Source organism: Leucopleurus acutus (assembly GCF_964270905.1).
Source record: "Leucopleurus acutus genome assembly, chromosome: 13".
NCBI lineage: Eukaryota > Metazoa > Chordata > Mammalia > Artiodactyla > Delphinidae > Leucopleurus > Leucopleurus acutus.
Window position 1 is genome coordinate 43,295,701 of NC_139155.1, and position 22,692 is coordinate 43,318,392.

At 37.9% G+C, this 22,692-nt stretch overlaps 1 protein-coding gene and 1 long non-coding RNA gene across 2 annotated transcripts in view; both read left to right on the forward strand.

Moving 5' to 3' along the window:
• Positions 1 to 22,692, forward strand: part of LOC309970932 — a 371,169-nt gene that overhangs the window by 75,971 nt on the left and 272,506 nt on the right. The window lies entirely within an intron of this gene.
• GAREM1 (GRB2 associated regulator of MAPK1 subtype 1) overlaps positions 1 to 22,692 on the forward strand; it is a 216,774-nt gene that overhangs the window by 46,090 nt on the left and 147,992 nt on the right. Inside the window, exon 2 of the mRNA XM_082853645.1 lies at positions 21,652 to 21,792. Within this exon, the coding sequence (XP_082709771.1) occupies positions 21,652 to 21,792 (141 nt within the window). The remainder of the gene's footprint in view (positions 1 to 21,651; positions 21,793 to 22,692) is intronic.

Consider the following 22,692-nt stretch of genomic DNA (forward strand, 5'->3'; position numbering starts at 1 on the left):
ACTGCCTTTGGTCTGTTTTCTGGGTCTGAACGCATGCAGAGTTGTGCTTCAGTGTCAATTGTTTCTTCCAGTCACCAGCCTCCTCTCACTTTGATTTCACTCAGCAATGCTATTGTCCATTCTCATGGCAGTGCTATAGTACAGACTGATTTACAGTATTCTAGGACTTGATTGGTGATTATGCCATGACAGTTATCCTGTAATGCGTTTGCTAACAGAAAAGGATAAGGCTTCTTTTTTTTTTTTTTTAATATTTATTTGGCTGTCCCAGGTCTTAGTTGCAGCATGCAGGATCTTTAGTGGCGACATGCGGGATCTAGTTCCCTGACCAGGGATCAAACCCGGGCCCCCGGGCACTGGGAGTGCAGAGTCTTAACCACTGGACCACCAGGGAAGTCCCAGACAAGGCTTCTTAAAACTTCCAGTGACATCCGTTGTGTTTCAGAATTCAAATGAAGATATAATGCTGTGACATGCTGTTGGAAACCAAATTGTTACTGTATCAGGACTGGATATGGTAACATGTTGCTGGATTTCTTGTTAGTGGATTGTCTATGACAAACCATGATTTCTGGTCTTTTTTTGAATGTCTTTACCAATCTTTGTAGGACAGAAAGTGGCCAAGTATTTAGCTGGGTTTTTTTTTTTTTTTTTTTTTTTGCTTTTTTACATGTATACTCTAGGTCAATAGCAATAAAGATTAAAGAATGTCATTCCTCCCCTGCACCAGGAAGGGGTGAGCTAGAAAGGCTCTCTGTTTAGAATTAAAGTTCACCTCTAGTTGGATCAGTGCTTTTCATTAAAGAAGTAAAGTGTTCTTTATCCACATAGATTAAAATGTTGTCAAGGTCCCAGGCCGGAAACACAGCCGGCGAACTGAAGTGCTCTCTGGCTTCTCTCAGCTTGAAATCACTTTTAGAATTCGACAGTACTGTGTTGTGAGACTCCTGGCAGCACCTGAATTCAGAATAGCATGCAGCCTCTCCTTCTGCGGTGACCATGGCTTCCTTTGCAGAAGGGCTTTGTCTTGTTATGAAGGTTCAGGCTTGGTTATTGAGTGCCGGGGACAGTGATTCTGGGAGGTGGACATCATCATCCAGAGTGCTGAGGTTGACTTGTGAACTACATATATTTGATTCTTAGGAGAGAAATAATCCTAAGTGGCAGATCATTGGTGTTAATGTCACTAAAATGATTTAGAATATTAGTGGTGGGGGGGAGGGGAGAAAGACTATCAGGGGGAAGATTTAAGAGGAGTGGATTTCTAATAGCTAGTGTAGAATGATATATACTTTGAATTAACTTGTTACTGAGATACAAGAAGCCTACCAGTGCATACAAATTTGAACTGGTGCATTTCCCTTTATTCTTTGATGGAGATAATAAGCCATAATATGGGCAATAGATTTGAGATCTCCAAAATTGACCTTGTCCTTTTTGTCCCCCAGTAGTAAAGGGAAGTAAGTGATCACCGTAGTCTTCATTTTTAGAGAGTTATCTTTTCAGGGAAAGGGGCAGTACCCAGAGAAACATAAAATTCATTCCATAAATGCTTTTGAAAATGTATACTTTGGCTAGGGCTTTGCAAATGATAAAAACAAACTCAAGCTGCTTAATCAGAAAAGAATACTGGAGTATCATGAAATCCAAGGGCAAGAATGCAGCAAAGGATGAAACAAGGAACTGAAAAGATGGAAAATGATCTCATTGGCTCATCTTGGGTTCATGTGTCCTCGCTTGAGCCAATCAGCTGTGTCTGGGCAGTCGGGCATGTAGTCCAAATGTTCTATGGGGTTCCTTCTCTGTGGGGAAAGAGTGACATTTATTGATGAAGGGTTAAACTAGATGGAACCCTGCGAAGTGATCTATTACAATGCCATGTTTAAACTTGCCGGCCTATTATAATTAAAACCTCTAATAATGGTGTGTGGCCTTTAGGTAGGTTACACAGTTTATCAAACTTGCAAATATAGTAAGCTTTTCAACCATTTTCCTTCACATGCTGTCATACTGTTCTAACAGTTTTCCTCCAGGTGGCTGCTGTGTATCTCAAAGATCACTGCATTGCTAATTATATATATATTTTAAAAATATAATGCCTTTCTTCTTACATAATCCACTACCATTTTTAGAACTCTCTATAATGTACTTTTCCTCCATGTATAGTCATATCTCTCATGCAATTTTTCTTAAATTGCCCTGGACCCCTTTTTTTCTCCATACTGTTGTATGTTACCACTTTTTTGAGACCTAAGAAATTTAACTTTCAGATTTAGAAAATATGGCTTTAATATATTAGTAAATGATGTGGCATTTTTGAAAGGTCACATTTTTTTATGGTTGGAAGGAAAATGGGAAATATTTGTGAGTCATTTTAGCTGTCTCAGTGAGTTTAATGCCAGTTTTTCTCTCTAAGGTTAGATGCTTAATTTCAACACAAAGTATCACTTTTCTCCATATGCCTGACTTTAATTTTTGTGACATGGCAGAATAGACTGATACAGTCCTTTGGAGTAGAAGTTTGCATGTGTGGTAGTGGGTGGTAAGCATGTTGCTTCTACCAGCTTTACTCTTCATGACTCTTAGGGTATTGGTGTTACAACCAGACCACAACTACCTTATATATCACCGTGGTCAAGCACTATTGGTTCTCTCTCCAGCTCTGTCATTTATTAACAGAGTGATCTTGGGCTAATTATTTCACCTCTTGGAGCTCTTGTTTTTCTCATCCATAAATTTGGAGAAAAGAGTTTTTAGAGCTATTGACTTTTAAAAACAATACTTAACACTGTTCCTGGAAATTCATCACTGATAACTAAATGGTAGTTACTATTAATTTTTAGTAGATGACGTGTGTTTCTTGTAAAATGCAGCTTCACTAGTGCAAAGCCCCTATCCAGTTAAATTGATATCCATTTTGTTGCTTTGCTGTGGTATGTGGCTTTCCTAAACTTGGAGCTCGCGGAAGCCATGGTTAGAAGTTGGGGCAATGAGGGAAATACAGACATAGGAGTGAACTGATAAAATAATTGGCAAACTCATTAGCTATTCAGGGAATGTTAAACTGATTGAGTTGATAACTTTGTGAAAGTTCGAAGTAGAATTAAAAAGAAGAATTTCTGTAGAATAAAGTAGTAACACATTTGAAGACTGAAACTCACATGAAGTAGAAAATAGAAATGGAAAGAACAAACCTGTGTACAATAAAGTGAAGTATAAATTGAAGCAAGAATTGCTGTCATGTGTGTATTTTACCTTACATCCTGAAATGCACATTTTAATAAGTAAAAAAATATAATTTTTAAGAACAGTAAAACAATCCTGCTTTTGCCTGCTGTCAGCCAGGCCATTAGTAGAACATTTTATTTTCTTTTGGGCTCTAGAACTAAAGAAAGAAAACTGGACAAGATCCAGAGAAGAGTGATAGCAGGAACCAAAGGACTATTAAAAAAATAAGGCCCATGAGGAAAGGGTGAAGGAGTTGTGAATCTTTCGTTTGAAGAGAAGTTCAAGAGGCCACTTAATAAGTCTTCGCATATGTGAAGGGTTGTCATGAGAAGGATACTGAGTAGTTGTTTCCTTTCTCACTAAGAACTGAAGAAAGGGGAATGGTGCCAGAGAGACGTGGGTTAGATAAAAAGAAATACTCCTTGCAGAGAGAGCAAGGCATGAAATCTGTAGTCAGATTAGCTGGTCCACATATCTTTGACTGGACTAGACAGCCTTGGTCCTTGACTGTTTGGCTGTATTCTTTTGAGGTTGGCTTCACTGCACACCTATGGACTTAAATCTTGGCCACAGAGGTGGCACTTTAAAATCTTGTACCATCTTGAATTTCTTGACTTTTTCATGCCTGTTTCTCTTCTTTATCTGCTCCAAATTACGAGGTGGTACAGAGCACAGAATGAATTCTTGTAGCCACTGAAAGAGACTCTTAGACCTGAATAATTAGTAGACTCGTGAGGCAGGTGTCCCCTCCACAATGTTTGTCATATATACTTGGAATCACTGTTTACCTCAAACAGTATTAAATTACATTTAAAAATAGAAACTCTTTTCCTAGGGAGATCTTCATGGTTGTTAATGGGAAAAGTCTCCAAATAAGATTTTATACCACAATGACAGTTTAGCCAATTGGTTAAATAACTGTGTTTCCTATCACTAAATATGGAAAAGCTTCTTTTTTTTTTTTTTTTTAAGTGAGAGCTGCTGAGTTAATAGAGTTTAAAAGTGAAATGTATACAAAATCCTAAGCACGTTTATAGTGGACTGTGTAAGTGAGTGGTAACTAACAGATGTATGCCAGCCCACTGGGGTGAAAATAGTGGAAGGGAGGAGCCGGGGGATGATTTGGTTGACATTTACTCAATCACACAGACACTTAATTGGGACTGGTACAGAATTTTAAGTGCCTTTTTGGGGACTTACTGTTGTGATCTTTCTTTAGAACAGCCCTGATATACCCTTCAGAAGGCTGGCCTGGGAGGACGTTGTCTGTGCCAAATTACAACACAGAACAAGGGGCTGTTCTCTTTCATTTGCTGAGAATAGTGCTTAATAAGTACTATTTGACAACATGCTGAATTAAGAGAATGTTATAAGGATGTTTCACGAAGGAAAGTGGGTAAAACATCTGATGTTTACAAGTTCTATTTACATGTAAGTTGACAGCAGGATAAAGCCATGCTTAAAGCTTTATTTTAAAAATTTTATTCATTTGTTTGAATATATATGCTGAGAGAAAATGCTTTTATCTGGTTCCAGATATACTTTATATCTCTGTATAGTTAATGCCAATTTTTTTCCGTGTTGGTTTGAAATGTATCAGGCCCTGGTAAACTGCTTTATGTTAACCAAATTCATGCAATACTGATTTGTAGCCCGGGATACATCCCTGATTATTTCCTGTTTCTTTTGACCTTGACTTTGATCCCATTCTGGTATCTTAGTTTATAATCATAAGTAAAGGGAGAAAGAACTCAAAAATTTTAATAATATTTCTATGTATATTTCAGTGTCATAAGCTAACTGTCTCAAGTTTAATGTTATCATAGATTGTAGCATATGAAAGTACTGCTGTGGGACATTCAAATGTAGTTCCATTTATTAATACACATCTATAATCTATAGTCAGGTATAACCTATGAAATAATTAACTTGTATGTTGAAATATAAAATAGTATAGTGATTTGTGACTTCTAGCTAGGTTTCTCACTTAAATATGCTTTAAAAATGGGTTTAGATGACCCCCAGTGCCCCTTGCAACTTGAAGATTCTGTGCGTCCCTGATACTGAGCTTGTGTGAGGCCTGTAGCCTGTCTGAATACATGGGTAAGTAGCAGTCTGTGTTATACAGCTGTAGGCTGATGATATACTCGTGACCTTATACTCGTGACCTTTATTTTAAAGAGAGATTTGTATTTTGTCACTGCAATAGGGCCTAAGGAAAACCTGAATTTTTGTGTATTCAAGTAATACATCCCTTCCTTTTCTTTTCCTTACTTAGGATCTAGTGCAATTCTAATGAGCACAACAAGTGCTGGAGTAAAAAAAAGAAAGAGAGAGAAAGATATAAGGATAAACAGAACAATTAACTAGTGACTAGTTTTCAATGCTTAAAAAAAATACAGTGTATAGGGAGGGTGGGAGGGAGATGCAAGAGGGAGGGGATATGGGGATATATGTATAGATATAGCTGATTCACTTTGTTATACAGCAGAAACTAACACAACATTGTTAAGCAATTATACTCCATTAAAGATGTTTAAAAAAAATAAAAGGATACTCTTTTAACCCCCCCCAAAAAATACAGTGTAAACTAATACCTTACCTTATATTTTATTTTATTAATACCTGGCAATTGTGTGGCATTTGTGATTCACAGAATGCACTCATCAACGTCCTCATTTAATCCTCGCAGACAATTTATGAAAGAGGCGCTGTTCTTTGCATTTCAATTAGAAAACTGCTTCTGAGGGCTTCCCTGGTGGCGCAGTGGTTGAGAGTCCGCCTGCCGATGCAGGGGACACGGGTACAGGCCCCGATCCGGGAGGATCCCACATGCCTCGGAGCGGCTGGGCCTGTGAGCCATGGCCGCTGAGCCTGCGCGTCTGGAGCCTGTGCTCCGCAACGGGAGAGGCCACAACAGTGAGAGGCCCGCAAAAAAAAAAAAAGAAAAGAAAACTGCTTCCGAGATTATTGTGACTTAACTGGGATCACGCAGCTAGTATTGGGTCAGGATTCAAACTTTGCACTCAGACTTCAGAACCAGCTGTCTGTCTTTTCTGTTCTTCACAATATTCATCTGGGCTGGGTTTACTCTGAAACTATATTGAGATATACAGTTTAGGTGGCAGTCTGCATATGTGCTCGTGTGAAATCTGGGTAAATCATTTATAGAACAGGCCGTTTAGTTTTCCTTTTCATCTGGCTTAATGAGATTGCATGGTTTAAGACTAAGAAACAGGAAGTCTTCAGTTGCCACTAACTGACTGGGAACCTTGTGTCCATTTCTTCAAATATAAAATGAAGGCAGGTGGCGTTCAGGTTCTCCAAGCTTCCCTCTAGCTCTGAAATTCTGTGATTCCAAATTTATATATTAAAATTTAATTTTTAAATTAATTTAATAATTAAATTTAAAATTCTGCTCCATTCAGAATTAAAAAAAAAAAAAGTGGCCTCATATGATGAGCCCACCTTTTTTCCATTAACTTTCTCCTAACAGTCTATGCCAGGGATTGATAGGCTTTGTTTGAGTTTTAGATAATATGGTAGCAAAATTCCAGATTCTATTCTGTAAGAAATAGTTACCACATGGTGAGACTCTCATTCTGAATTTAAAGAGTGAAAAATGACTGCAGAACGCCAATTATACAGGAGTTTATTCCCCAAATGTAAATTGAGACTTAGTATTAAGTACTTGGGCTGCCAAGACCTTGAGCTCCCAGCCTAGCACGGAGAGCCAGGCCCACAATCATGAAATGTCGTTACAGCTAGAAGGCCCCTGGGAAGGATGTGTACAGAGTGCCAGGAGAGTAAGAGAAGGAAACAGTTCCATCCGTGGGATGGAAAATGGAAGGGATGCACCAGTGAGGACTTCACCAAGAATGGGGTTTTACCAGATGGAGAAAGGATAGTAGACCATCCTAGGCCGAAGGAAGCATGTAAGAGAAGCAGATCCCTTAAGGAAACTACTTCAGAGAACCCCAGCTAGTTCTGTTTATATCACGTGCTGGAGGTTGACTTGCTGGGAAGGTAAGCTGCACCTAGCATGGGAAAGTCTTGTATGGACTTGAGACTATCCTAGGCATTAAGGAGACATTCGAAGAAAGTAAGGAAGAACTGATGTCTTGCATAGATGACAGAGAAGGCAGTGTTAGACTCTGAAATTTCTAGCTTGAACAACTGTGGGGGAAGGGCATTCTGGGCAACAGGATGAGCGTGAGAAAAGCCCATGGACACCCGAGATAGATAGCACACAGGACTGTGCTAGTCTCCATCTATGGGCCCTTCTTTGGCCCTCTCATGCCTCAGACCTTCCCAGTGTGATTACTGTAGCCAGGTCAGGAAGGGTTCCATGCTGTACTCCATGGATTTTGGACTTTTTTCTCTCAACAGTGAAGAGCCATTGAAGGTTTCTAAGCCAAGTAATAATGAAAGTAGATTTGCATTTGCAAGACTCTAATTGCAGCAAAATGGAAGCTAGGTTAGAGGGGTGCCACAATCTATACGGAAACACCCTTACAATATTCCTGCTGAGAGCTGTTGGGAGCCTGCATTAAGTGAGAGCAGAGGGATGTGTAGAAAGGGATGGAGCCCAGAGACTGAGTTAGAATAACGACAGCAATAATATTAGCTGAGGTTTATTGAGGGCTCACCTTGTGCCAGGTGCCTGGTGTAAATGCTTTATATTCACTAATCATGTAAGCCTTACAACAGCCCTATGAAGTACACACTATTATTCTTATCATCATCATCTACATTCTCCAGATGAGAAGACTGAAGTACAGAGACATTAAATAACTTGCAGAGTTACACAGCCAGCAAGTGGCAGTTTGGGGATGTGAACTGAAGCACGCTGTTTCTAGAGTCCACACCGTCATGACTGCATTCTGTTGCCTCTGGATCAATAGGCATCCATGCGATTTGGTGAGGAGTTGGATGTAGGTGATGAGGGAAGAGGTACCATGGGCAGTGACTGCTTGGTTGACTGGGAGGGTAGAGCTACCCCACACAGAGATGCGAGGAGCCAGGGCTCTTGGAGGAAAGATCATCATTCTGAGATTTATCAAGTTTTCAGGTTCTCATGGGGCGTTCAGCTGGTGATATCCAGATGACAATTGGATATATAGACCTGGAGCCCAGGGTTGGCCTGTGCCTGACAGTTGCGTGTAATTCTAAGTGCAGCTGCTATCAGGGCAAAGTAATGAATTGGCAAAGCTAAATATAGCTCAAACTATATTCATAATCGCCCTTTATCTGAAGGACTCTGGCTTATGCCCTTGCTGTATTTCCCCAGAAATATTTATAAATATTTCTCTACATAGGTCCATGCAGGTCCATGCAGTGGAAATACTGGGGAGGGAACTCCAGCGTCAGCGTAAGTGGGACTAATCTGGGGATTCTCTGTAGTGAAGACAGCTCCAAGGCAGAAAACGCGTATTGAACCTGTGTATTGAACCAGTACAGTTAAATGCTGTGTAGCTCTCCTGCATCCAGCTTTGGATTCCATTCTTTACAATCTAAATGGAAAGTACCCTTTACAAACCTCCGAAAAGGTGTGTGGTTTCTTGGTGGTCCTTGGAACAGATGAGTGAGGTGGTTGTTTAATCCCAGCCAGGGTGGCAGTTCAGGGTCAGCATCATGAAATCCAAAAAGCAGAGGAGTCGTTTGGAGCCAATGCCCAGCAGTAGTCAGATGCATTCAAGGAGGTACAGATGAATGGAGTTCAAGTGGTGGGCACATTTCTCTCCATGTCAGTGGACTGTACTTGCTTTCCAGAAAAACATGTTCTTTCCCTCTCTATTCTAGGGTTTAAAAGTACAATCAAAGGAACGTAGCAAAGAAACCTTGGGACCTAAGCATCATATAAAAAGTAATAATTTTGAAACTACTTAAAAGTTCTGATTATTATATCCAATTAATTTTAAAAAGCCAAGTGAAATTGTTGGAAATTATTTCAAGCTTTATTTTTAAATACAGACTAATAAGTTTTAGCTGCATTCGTTTCTCAATTTATCTGATCGTTAGATTCTGTTTGCCTCCAGAATCTTAAGTGAACTGTGTTCTTTTGGCCTACCTGAGATGTTAAACATATGCAGAGCTGCACTCTTATTTGACTGTGCCACTCAGCTTGGGCAAGGTAACAGCAGTTTCGTATCCTAATATCTCAAAGTATAAATTGATTGTGATTACTTTTACCCATAAAGCCTCTTTGGAAGAGACATAAAGTTTACCCATAATACTCTTGACTTAAATTCTATATCTGCTGTGTGCTGGAATGACCAGCTTTCTTCCTGTATCACTCTCTGTGGGAGGCAGAATTCTAAGGTGACCCCCTTGGTGGCCATCCCCTGGTGTTATACCAGATTATGTTATGTTATATGGCAAAGGGAATTTTGCAGATGTAATTAAGGTCCCTAATCAGTTGTCTTTGAGATAGAGAGATTATCCTTAGTGGGCCGAACCTAATCAGGCAAGCCCTTCAAAATAGATAGTTTTCTCTGGCTGGTTACAGAAAATGAAGGTCAGAGATACTCAAAGCATGAGAGGGATTCAACATAAGGCAGGTTCTTGTCCCTAAGGTAGGGAGGGGGCCACAGGGCAAGGACTTGAGAGCAGCCTTTAAGAGTCCAGAGTAAGTCCTCCAGCAAGAAGAAAACAACTGCAACTGAATTCTTCCAACAAAAAGAATGAGTTTAGAAGAGCACCCTGAGCTTCAGATGAGAATCCAGCCAGCCAGCATCTTTTTTTTTTTTAACATCTTTATTAGGGTATAATTGCTTTACAATGGTGTGTTAGTTTCTGCTTTATAACAAAGTGAATCAGTTATACATACACATATGTTCCCATATCTCTTCCCTCTTGCGTCTCCCTCCCTCCCACCCTCCCTATCTCACCCCTCCAGGCAGTCACAAAGCACCGAGCTGATCTCCCTATGCTAAGCCAGCATCTTGATTTCAGCCTGAGCAGAGAACTCAGCCATGCCGTGCCAGATTTCTGACCCATGTATAAGCTGCTAAGTTTGTGGTAGTTTGTTATGCAGCAATAGAAAACTGATACACTGCCCCTCGCTGCATTTCTCTCTATTAATGCTGGTTACTGGTCTTCAGAGCTGCAGTGTTACCATCTCTCAACTTAGTGTATTTTCCATCTGTTGCCCTGATAGCCACAACTGCATTAAATTAAGGAGAATCCTCTTTCTTTCCCCCTTTTCTCTTTTAAAACCCTGAGCCCAGTCTTACTGGTTCTTATTGTGATTCTTCATCTAAGTTCCGGGCTTTGAAGGGAGGTAGGGAAGGACTTACCCTCTTCATGTTGTTAACGTATCATCATGCTGAAAGTGATTTCAGGATGTAGTTTCTGTTCCATTTCCCTTTATTGACTTAGTTCTTGGCGATGTTATATCCTGCTGTCGAAGATGTTTCTCATGTTACCCATTGGAGTGGGTCTGTTATCTCCATTTCACATGTAGAAAATAAGCAAAAGAGCAGTATGTGGCTGTCCCATAGCAGAGGTGGGAGTGGGACCTAGAATAGAAATAAATGTGTGGGACGGTCTGGTGGGTGTTTCTAGAACACAGCAACGAGGAGCAATTGATCAGACATGGATATCAGAGAGTCCCACCAGTGCAATCTGTAAGCACGCTAAGCAGAAAGTATCTCGTTTTGACTGTCTGACTTGGGGGGAAAGAACGCAGGCTGTCAGTTTTATATGTGTGTGATTGTTCTATTTCAGTCTCCTTGGTTTTATTTACACCCTCTACCTAGTATTTCTCTTGCATCTAGAAGAAAAATAAATTTTGAAATGGAAGAAAATAATCTCTCTTTTTTATTAAGTTAATGGAATAATATTCTGGACACTGGTCCCCTGGATAATTTATAAAATGATTTCTTTATTTCTTAGAGGTGGAAGAGAGAATGGAATGGGGTAGAAAGTTTTCCGTATTCATTTTTATTATATCCACATCATTCAGGTAAATTTCTTTAATTAGCTTTGCCCTTGTCTGAAAAAAAATTAAATATATTTATATATTATTAACTATATTCCAACTCTCTGCTATCTAGCTCGGCAAGCTTAGACTTAGAACATGCTGAGTGATTTGGTCACGTTCACATAGTGACTCACTGATGGATCTTGGTGGGTGGAGCCCCCTCATTAATTGAGCCAGACTGTGCTTTCCCTTATTTGTCAATGTTTGCGAAACCCTTTCATATGTTATTTAAATTTAACATAATTTAAACTTCACTAATAGTGACCTTTATGTATAATTGCCAACATAATTTTGATCAATTAAAATAGATTTCTAATTTTAAAAAGTATGTGCGTGCATAATACACTTGAGAACTCTTGGAACTGTATTTTGCCTTTCCTCAAGCCAGCCAAATATTCCATGTCTCAGATTACACACTTAGGAAGTAGCCCTGTGTACAGAGGAATAAATGTCAAAGTGATTTTTTCGTTACATTTTGCCTCAGAAAATTGTACTAATAATTTATCTGTAAACAATATATCAATAGTTGGTTAGGTGATATAACTAACCAAATTAATTGATGATGTCTTTCCATCAATATCTGTGAACTCCTGGTTTTGCTGGGAGGAGGGGGGTTGGTTATTTTTTTAGATTTTTAGAAAGAAAGGATTTTTTTTTTCTTTGCTTTGTTTTGTTTTCCAGTTCTATTTTAGGAAGTTGCACCCCACTTGTCAGAGACACTATGTACTTCTTTTAGGCCTACGATATCTTTATAGACTTGTCTTTAAAATTTGGTGATCTGATTTTTTTTTTAAGTTTCTGACTGTTTATTTCTAGTATTTTAATATGGTGTTCTTTCATGTGGAACTTTTTTTTTCAGTTTTATTTATTTTATTTTTTAAACTTTTAAAATTTTTTGGCTGTGCTGTGTGGCATGCGGGATCTTAGTTCCCCGACCAGAGATCAAACCCGTACGCCCGGCATTGGGAGCACGGAGTCTTAACCACTGGACCGCCAGGGAAAGTCCCTGAACTTCTTTATTACATGTATTTTGAAATTGTAGAGGTAAAGCGTTGTCTAGCTTCTGCCTTCAGGGCAACCCACCTGGAAAAATAGAAATCCAGGTGTTACTTGGCATCTGTATTTTTCATGTTACCCTCTCTTTTATGTGTTCAGAGGTTTTATGTGTTCAGAAAATTTTCTTTTTAATTTAGTGGTTTTGTGTGTTGTCACTGGAAACACCATTAGATTTTCAACAATGGCATATGTGCGAGTCTTTGTTTCTTTTTTTCAAAATCTTGTTTGGATTTCTTTTGAAGGCCATGCAGGATTTTTGGAAAGCGACTTAATGGGAGAAAAATTCTAAAAACTGTCATATATAATTAAATATTTTACTAAGATTGTATCTTTTCATGTAACTTCTATAGCAGTGAATCATTTTTTTTAGTTTGATTCTTCAGTACTTTATATTTTATTTGTCACATAATAAAGCTCAAGGGACTCTAAACCACATTTGAAACTAAAAATGACAGTGAAAATCCTATAAGTTTGACTCATGGCTCAGTTTATCCTCTTGAAATAAAATTGTTGGATTTTTTTTTTATAATTTATGTTCTTTTTAAAAAAAGTGTATTTATTTATTTATTTAAAATTTTGTTTTTGGCTGCGTTGGGTCTTTGTTGCTGCGCACAGGCTTTCTCTAGTTGCAGCGAGCAGGGGCTACTCTTCGTTGCGGTGTATGAGCTTCTCATTGTGGTGGCTTCTCTTGTTGTGGAGCACGGGCTCTAGGAGAGTGGACTTCAGTAGTTGTGGCACGCAGGCTCAGTAGTTGTGGCTTGCGGCTCTAGAGCACAGGCTCAGTAGTTGTGGCGCATGGGCTTAGTTGCCCTGCGGCATGTGGGATCTTCCTGAACCGGGGATCGAACCTATGTCCCCTGCATTGGCAGGCAGATTCTTAACCAGTGCGCCACCAGGGAAGTCCCAAATTGTTGGATTTAACATGACATTTACACCTGGTGAAAATCATCCCTTTATTTTAATAGTTGATGTGAAGCATACAGTGCAAATCATTGCACATTAATTATCAGAGCATTTTCTCATTGGAGAAAGAAACTGTTGTGTACCTGAGTCCAGCTGGTAAGAGAAAGGGAACTAATTGAGGAAGGAAATAAGTCAAAGTCATATTTTTCACGAGCTTTCTATCTATACAGTACTATCCTGATCCTTCACGTTTATCCTCATCCACTCATCCCAACTTCCTTACAGTATTATCACCATCATTTTAAATGTGAGAATTCTGAGGCTCAAAGATGTTAAATAATTTTCCAGAGTCATATAGTTAATAAATATTAGAATCTCAATTCAAACCTAAGTCTGGCTCCAGCTCTTAGCCTATTGAGATCCCAAACTGCCTTCCACCTAACATGTGGAATCATCATACATTCATTTGAATTAGTGGAAGCGAAGAGCTGGGGGCAGGGCAAGGAGGAGGGATCCTAGGAATGTGCCTGGTGATTTGGCCTTTGCCTGCCCTCCCTTTTCAGAGCTTGGTGTCTGGAGGAGGCTGGGATGATGCCTGCATGTTTCGATGCTTGGTCTCTGCGTGATTTTATGGTATAACATTGCCTCGCACCATGTGATAAATAACACATGTTGCACCAACCAAATGCATCATCTTATGTTCACTGTCCAACACTGGAGGACACACGGGCTCTATCAGACTTATGGAGAGAGGAATGTCTATATTCTGTCTTTTAATGGATTGGCAAAGTGTAATTTTCCTATGAGAATCTGAGCCCCCTCCCTCGCCTGCCAGAAATGTGATTCCATGGTATGTGCCAGGCACTGTACTAAGAGATTTAGTATATTGTCAATGTTTGTAGAAATACTGATACTACAATTGCTCACCTGTTTTTCTAAAAATCACTTGACGTAGAATTCTTATCTTTTAAATATTAGGTACAGTGCAGTATTTCAGAGCATAAAATTTCAGGTTTGACTTAAGTAGGCATACTTCTGTTTCCTACAGCAGAAGTCTATTATTCCTGGTAAATCTACTGTTGAAAAGGGAGTCCTTTGTCCCAGGGTTCATTTGAAAAGAGGTAATAATATATCCTTAATCTCTCTCTCTCTTTTTTAAACATCTTTCTCTTTTGTTTTATACATTCCTTTTTGCTTAGATTTCACCATGAAGTTCTTTGATTCCCTTACCATTTAGTGTTTTGTCTAAATTCATCTCTATTTCTTTCTCTTCTTGTTGGGATTTCACAGTAAACCGTAAAATGTAAAAACTCTTTCACTTGCTTAGAACCCAAGGTCACAGTTTTTGGGCCTTTGAACAGAGTATTCATCTAAAGAAGGGATCTTAGTGTAGATTTGTGGATGTTTGTTTAGGGTGGGAAGAGATCAGTAGGAGATACTTGAAAAAACAGCCTTTCTAAATACTCTGCTTTCCTCGAGGGGCTTAAATATTGAATAAGACCTTAGTGCTTAATTTATACTTAGACCTATTTAATGTGAATGCTCACTCATTTCTACCCAAGATTGTTCATTCAGAAAGCACTTATTATATAGCTGTTCTACACCCGGTGGTCTTGTGGAATGCAAACCAGAGGAGAAATAGAAATGATGTTGGGCCTGAAGAGTTGAAGATCTGGTTGAGGTGACAGGGTTCCTGGTTGTTTCATGTCTGTGCACTCAAAGTAAAGATAGGTGCAGATTTAATAGTTCTTAGCATTTGTTTCATCTTTCTAAACTTTAGATACTTTTAGTCAATAGAAGAACTAGGCATCACTTTTAGGTTAGTCAGCATGCCATGACAGCAGATATTTGGCTTCACTTAATCAGAATATTTTACAAGAATAAAAATATCCTGGGGGCTTCAGTTGCTTTCTTTGACATTCCTACCCATTTTCAGAAAACAGGGACCTCTTAATCATGGGTTACACTAGAATTTCTGTGCTGCAGGTTCATGGCCAAAGTGAGATACAAGGGGAGGAGTTGAAGTTTAGCTACTGGGTCTTGATTCTTAGTAATGGTCAAATGGACGCTTCACCCACAGGCTGTGGAGTGACTTCCTTCCTCTGGCACTCAGCATGTGGTATCACTGAGGTACTTGACATTAAATTCTTCTGTTGATGGTAAATTCTAGGAAATTCTAGGAAAGCTGTTTCACTGTTTTTCTCAAGATTTCTTTTTGCCATTAATATAAGAACACTTACTATTTTTCTCTCTGCATTTAGGAATACTTGACATTACCCCATTTAGAGCCATACCCCTGACTTAGATTCATAGATAACCTAGAGCCAAAGCTCATAATTCGTGAATTTAACTATCCAAATGTAAGTTAACATTTAACTTTTATCTGTAATTAGGTACAAGTAAAGAGTTCTTATCAATGTGTGACAATATTTTTAGCAATTTTTGAGTAATGTGCTGGTCTTTATGAAGTAAACTTGAGTTAGTAAAAGTAATACAGTCTCTGTACCCACAAACCAGTTAGGAAGGTTGAAAGAAATTATCAAAAGCATAATATTGATGAATGCTGTTTCCTGTAAACTCTGGGGGATTATTTTGAAGTAAAAAATCATTAGATACCAGCCGTTGTTCAGATTTTACAACCGGGAGGTAGGCTTAGACAGTACATCCTTAGATAGGCATCTTTAATACAATCGGTTTCTTAAAGATGAAAAACAAAAATTATTTTCTGTTTTGAAACTAGTTTACATATTTTGATTGTATAATGTAGGCACCACAATTCTTAATTTATTCTAATACTCCTGTATCATTTTAGGCTTGAGTTTGGCTGCAAGTCACAGAGACCCAAAGACCAAAAGTTCAGGTTGGGGTGTTGCCCAAGGTGACAGGGGCCTGTTTTTGTTGTTGTTGTTTTTCAGTTGCTATGTCATGCACTCAATTTCAACCCTAAGTTTTCCTTCAAGGTCTGAGATAGTCGCTACCATTCCAGTTCTGATAATCACCTCCATATTTCATCCATCAGGAAGAATAAAGAGGGAAAAGAAAGGCACATTCCCTCCAAAGATACGTCTTGGTTGCCACTTAAGTTCAGTGTGGTACTGGAGATTCTAGCCAGAGGTATTAGGCAAGAAAAGAGGGGGAAAAATGGCATCCAGTTGGAAAGGAAAAAGTATAACTGTATCTATTTACAGATGACATGAACTTGTATATAGAAAATCCTAAGGAATCTACAAAAGAAACTATTAGAACTAACAAGTTCAGCAAGATTTCAAGATATAATATCAGTAAGCAAAAATCAGTTGTTTCTCTATACTGGCAATGAACACTCCAAAAATGAAATTTTAAAATAATTCTATTTGCAATACCATCAAAAGAATAAAATACGTAGGAATAAATTTAACAAAAACAGTGTAAGACTTGCACACTAAAAACTACAAAACATCATTGAAATAAAGATTTAAATAAACGGGAAGACATCCCATGTTCATGGATCAGAAACATTAATACTGTTAAGATGACAGACAGTTCTCCCCAAATTGATCTATAGATTGAACACAATCCCTATCACAATCCTAGCTTTTGAGACAAGAACTGGTAAGCCGATTCTAAAATTCATATGGAAATGCAAGGGACCCAGAAAAACCACAGTAGTCTTGAACAAAGTTGGAAGACTCACATTTCCCAATTTCAAAACTTATTACAGAGCTACAGTAATTAAGACAGTGTGGTTCTAGCATAAAGATAGATGTATAGGGCAATGGAACAGTATTGGGAAACCAGAAATAAACCCTTACATTTATGGTCAATTGGCTTTTGACAGGGAGGCAAGACAGTTCAATGAAGAAAGAGTAGTCTTATCAACTGGTGCTTGGATAACTGAATAGCCACATGAAAAAACAAAGTTGGACCCCTACTTACAGCATGCAGAAAAGTTAATTCAAAATGGATCGTAAACCTAAATATAAGAGCTAAAAACTATAAAATGTTTTATAAAATATTTTAAATCTTCATGATGCATGGGTTATGCAGAAATTTATCAAATATGACAAGCAAAGCACAAAATTAAAAATAAATTTGACTTCATCAAAATTAAAAAATTTTGTGGTTCAAAGGACACTATCAACAGAGTGAAAGTATAGTTCATGTAATGTGAGAAAATGTTTTCAAATCGTATGTCTGATAAGGAACTTGTATCCAGAATGTTAAAAATAAAATAAAATAAAATAAAGACTCTTACAACTAGGCATTAAAGACAAGCAACCAAATTTAAAATTGGGCAAAGGATTTGAATAAACATTCCTCCAAAAAAGATACACGAATGGCCAACAAGCACATGAAAAGACGCTCAACATCACTAATCATTAGGTAAATACAAGTCAAAACCACAGTGAGACACACTTCACACCCACTAAAATGCCTATAATTTAAAAGATGGATAATAGCAAGTGTTGGAGTATGTGGAGTCCCTGGAACTCTCATTCATTGCTAGTGGAAATGTAAAATGGTGTAGCCAATTTGGAAAAAAACAGGGGGTTCTCAGAAAGTTAAATATAGAGTTACCATATGACCCAGCAGTTCTACCCCAGGTATGTATTTGAGAGAAATGAAAACATATGTCCATACAAAAATTTGTATACTGATGTTCATATCAGCAGTATTCAATAACTGCCAAGATTGTAAACAGTCCAACTGTCCATCCTCTGATGATTGGACAAATAAAACATAGTATATCCATATAATCAAATATTTGGCCATTAAAATGATGTACTGATGCATGCTACAACAGAGATGAACCTTGAAAACATGCTAAATGAAAGAAGGCAGACAGAAAAGCTCAAGTATTTTATATCTCCATTCATATGAAATTTTCAAAATAGGCAAATTTATAGATACAGAAAGTAGATTAGTGGTTGCCTAAGCCTGAGGTGGGGAGTAGGGAATAATTGTTAATGGGTTTGAGGTTTCTTTTGGGGTGATAGAAATGTTCTGTAATTCAACAGTAGTGATGATTGCACAGCTCTGTGAATATACTAAAAGCATTGAATTATAAACTACAATCAGTTGATTTTCTGGTATATTAAAGATTTTTAATCTATATATATATCTTGGAAGTTACATATACTACTTGCACTACATCCCATTGGCTATAACCTAGTTACTGTGTTACACCTACTTGTTACGGGGCCTGGGAACAGTAGTCTGTATTCTGGGCAGCCATGTGCCAGCTAATATAAGAGGACTGTTACTGAGGACAAGGAGTGAGTGAGGTATTACTGGATGTCTAGCAATCTTTGCCACTTTTCCAAGTTAAAGGGGAATCATAACCAAAAAAAAACCTGCTACAAGTTATTATGGTTAAGTCAGACAATCGTGTTGATATACAGCTTCCTATTAGCCTGAAATAATAACCTGTTTGTTTTACTTTTTAAAGATTTTACATACAAAGAGAGGATGCAAAGGGCTCATGAGTACCAGTGATCCCCTGGTGGTGTCTTTATGAAACCTGATCCTCCCAAAATTTATGGCTGTGGTAACCAAGTTGATCGTTACAGCCTCCTCTACTTTATTTATTGAAAAAGTACTGATACTTTTAAGAATTTTTGAGAAGTCTATAAATGCCATTTCAGAACACACAGTGAAATCAATAATAATTCTTTTAATTATTGAGATATAATAAATGTCAGAAATAAGGAAAGCATATTGTTTTCTGTATAAAGGAATTAGTCTTTTCAAGTTGTTGTTTGTTTGTTTGTTTGGTTTTTTAGCATTTAAAATTACTAAACCAGGATTAATGGGATGGATTATTTCAGCATCTAAGGAAAAAAAAGGGAACATTTTTTAAGTTTCAGGGAATGGATTTCTCTTTTGAAATAGTTTGTTATTGGCTCAAAAGCTGAAAAGTTACTTTAGAAAATATTAAAATGAAAAAAATAATTTCATGTGTATGCTATAAAGCTTTATTATTTTCAGTTGATAGGGAAATTTGGTAGGCCAGAGAGAACTGGCAAAACATAACATTTTATTTTTTTTATTGAAGTATAGTTGATTTACAACGTTGTGTTAGTTTCAGGTGTAGTTACAATTACATATGAGTATATATTACATGTATATGTAGTTAACAGTTACATGTATTCAGTTACATATATATTCTTTTTCACATTCTTTTCCATTATAGGTTATTACAAGATGTTGAATATTGTTCCCTGTGCTGTTTTTCTATTTTATATATAGCAGTGTGTATCTGTTGATCCCAGACTCCTAATTTATCCCTCCCCCTCACCTTTCCCCTTTGGTAACCATAAGTTTGTTTTCTATGTCTGTGAGTCTCTTTCTGTTTTGGAAATAAGTTCATTTGTATCATATTTTTAGATTCCACGTGTGAGTGATATCATACGATATTTGTCTTTCTCTGACTTACTTCACTCAGTATGATAACCTCTAGGTCCATCCATGTTGCTGCAAATGGCATTATTTCATTCTTTTTTATGGCTCAGTAATGTTCCATCGTATATATGGACCACATCTTCTTTATCCATTCCTCTGTCGATGGACATTTAGGTTGCTTCTATGTCTTGGCTATTGTAAACAGTGCTGCTGTGAACATTGGGGTGCGTGTGTCTTTTCAAATTAGAGTTTTCATCATTTCCTGTTACAGGCCCAGCAATGGGATTGCTGGATCATATGGTAACTCTATTTTCAGTTTTTAAAGTAAGCTCCATACTGTTCTCCATAGTGGCTGTATCAGTTTACATTCCCACCAACGGTGTAGGAGGGCTCCCTTTTCTCCACACCCTCTCCAGCATTTATTATTTGTAGACTATTTCATGACGGCCATTCTGATTGGTGTGAGGTGATACTTCATTGTAGTTTTGATTTGCATTTCTCTAATAATTAGTGATGTTGAGCATCTTTTCATGTGCCTGTTGACCATCTGTACGTCTTCTTTGGAGAAATGTCTATTTTGATCTTCTGCCCATTTTTTTATTGGGTTGTTTGTTTTTTTGATGTTGAGCTATGTGAGCTGTTTGTATATTTTTGAAATTAATCCCTTGTCAGTCACATTTTTTTTGAATATTTTTTCCTATTCTGTAGGTTGTCTTTTCCTTTTCTTTATGGCTTCCTTTGCTGTGTAAAAGCTTTTTTTTTTTTTGGCCGTACGCGGGCCTCTCACTGCTGTGGCCTCTTCCATTGCGGAGCACAGGCTCCGGACGCGCAGGCCCAGCGGCCATGGCTTACGGGCCCAGCCGCTCCGCGGCATGTGGGATCTTCCCGGACCGGGGCGCGAACCCCTGTCCCCTGCATCGGCAGGCAGACTCTCAACCACCGCACCACCAGGGAGACCCTGTGTAAAAGCTTTTGAGTTTGATTAAGTCCCATTTGTTTATTTTTGCTTTTATTTCCATTAGTCTAGGAAACGGATCCAAAATAATATTGCTGCAATTTATGTCAAAGGTATTCTGCCTGTGTTTTTCTCTAGGAATTTTAGAGTATATGGTCTTACGTTTAGGTCTCTAATCCATTTTGAGTTTGTTTTCATATATGGTGTTAGAGAATGTTCTAATTTTATTCTTTTACATGTAGCTGTCCAGTTTTCCCAGCAACACTTGTTGTAGAGACTGTCTTTTCTGTATTGTATATTCTTGCCTCCTTTGTTGTAGATTAATTGACCATAAGTGCATGGGTTTATTTCTGGGCTTTCTGTTCTGTTCCATTGATCTATGTGTCCGTTTTTGTACCAGTACCATACTAAAACATATAAAATTTGAAAGGAGGTACAGGCATTTAATCTCAAGTACTGTTTCAACAGAGAGATAAATTTATTATATATTTTTGGTAGGTATGTTGTAGTGATTAAGAGCATAAGCTTTGGGGGAATTCCCTGGCAGTCCAGTGGTTGGGACTCTGCACTTTCACTGCTGAGGACCCGGGTTCCATCCCTGGTTGGGGAACTAGGATCCCGCAAGCCGCAAGGCGTGACCAAAAAAGAACATAGCTTTGGAATCTTCTTGACATAGTCCTGAATCTGCACTTTTCTGCTTATTAAATCTGTGAGCTTAGACTACACTTAACATTCTGAACCTTAATTTTTCTTACCTGTAAAGAAGGAACAATACCTACCTCATAATGTTACTGTATTACATTGAAATAATATATGCAAAGCATTTAATTAGTGTCCAATTTACTGTTGGCACTTAATAAATGTTTGTTTTATTATCATTGAAATACAATCATTAAGATAGAATGAGGTATTTGAAAATCTCTTTGCACATAAGTGGGAAACATTTTTATGGAACCCTGTGTAGAGTTGTCAACTTGGTATGAAATGCCTTTTTTTATTGGTAACTCAAAAGTGAACTTTTTCTCATCTTGGGATGAACTATCAACTTCTCCATTAGTGAAGTTTTAACTAACAAAATTTTATTGCAGAGAATGGAGTAAACAGACGCTAATTCTAAGTTTCTCATATAAAATTTATTTTCTAGGAGAATGCATAGAAGGGCTGCGGGAAAATGACTACCTTCTGATTCATTCGTGCCGTCAGTGGACCACCATCACTGCCCATAGCTTGGAGGAGGGGCACTATGTCATTGGGCCAAAGATAGAGATTCCGGTACATTATGCAGGTAAAGCTCCTTTCAAGAGACAAGAAACGGCTAATGAAGGGTACTTGAATATGCTAATTTTCTCCTCCACAGTGAGAAAATAGGAATTGTCTATAAACTAGAGGGTATAATGACTTAGAAAAAGATGAATGAAACACTTTGGTTATTTTATCAGTGAAAGCTCAGATTCATTTTGTCATAGGCATTTCTAATTAATGCATGTAGTTAAGCATGAATTCTTAAGCACACATTCTTATTAGATATTTATAAAATGAAAATGGTACAAACACAAAGATCATCTCTGGAATGACAGTCCATATGCGTAACCAGCCTCTGAACACCAGTATCTCTGAATAAACCTGAGCACGATTTGTGAATGACTTTGATGTCATGGTTTCACAAGATACCATTTCACAAACAAGCATTGTGGTCTGGTTTTAAAAGTATTGGATTGAAAGGTCAGATACCTGAACATGTCCCTCTTTGCAAGGAAGCGTTTAGAATACAGGCAGAGGTGACCTCACTGCTTAGTTGAATCAGGATAATAACTACCTTCTTGCCTCAGTTGGAACTCCATTCAGTGTAACAATGTCATTTAACTAATTTTTATTAAGGGCTTTCTAAATACCAGCACTGTTCTAGGAGTTTATGATACATCTAGTAGCTTAAATCCACTTTCAATAGTGGCGGCTTACAAATGCAGTTTTTAAAAAACGTTCTGTATATATATTTCCTATACTTTCTTCTGGTGCTTATAGTTCATTACGTGAAGGATCTTGACTTTTTCTCTACTATTGTTAATTTTTCAAAAGTCTCTAGCAGGACACTGTAATTGATTAGCTATAAATTGTATAGCCCTAGACTGCCGTCATGTTTTTGAGTGACTCCTCTACATTGCCCAGAGAGTTGTCTGTTTGGAAA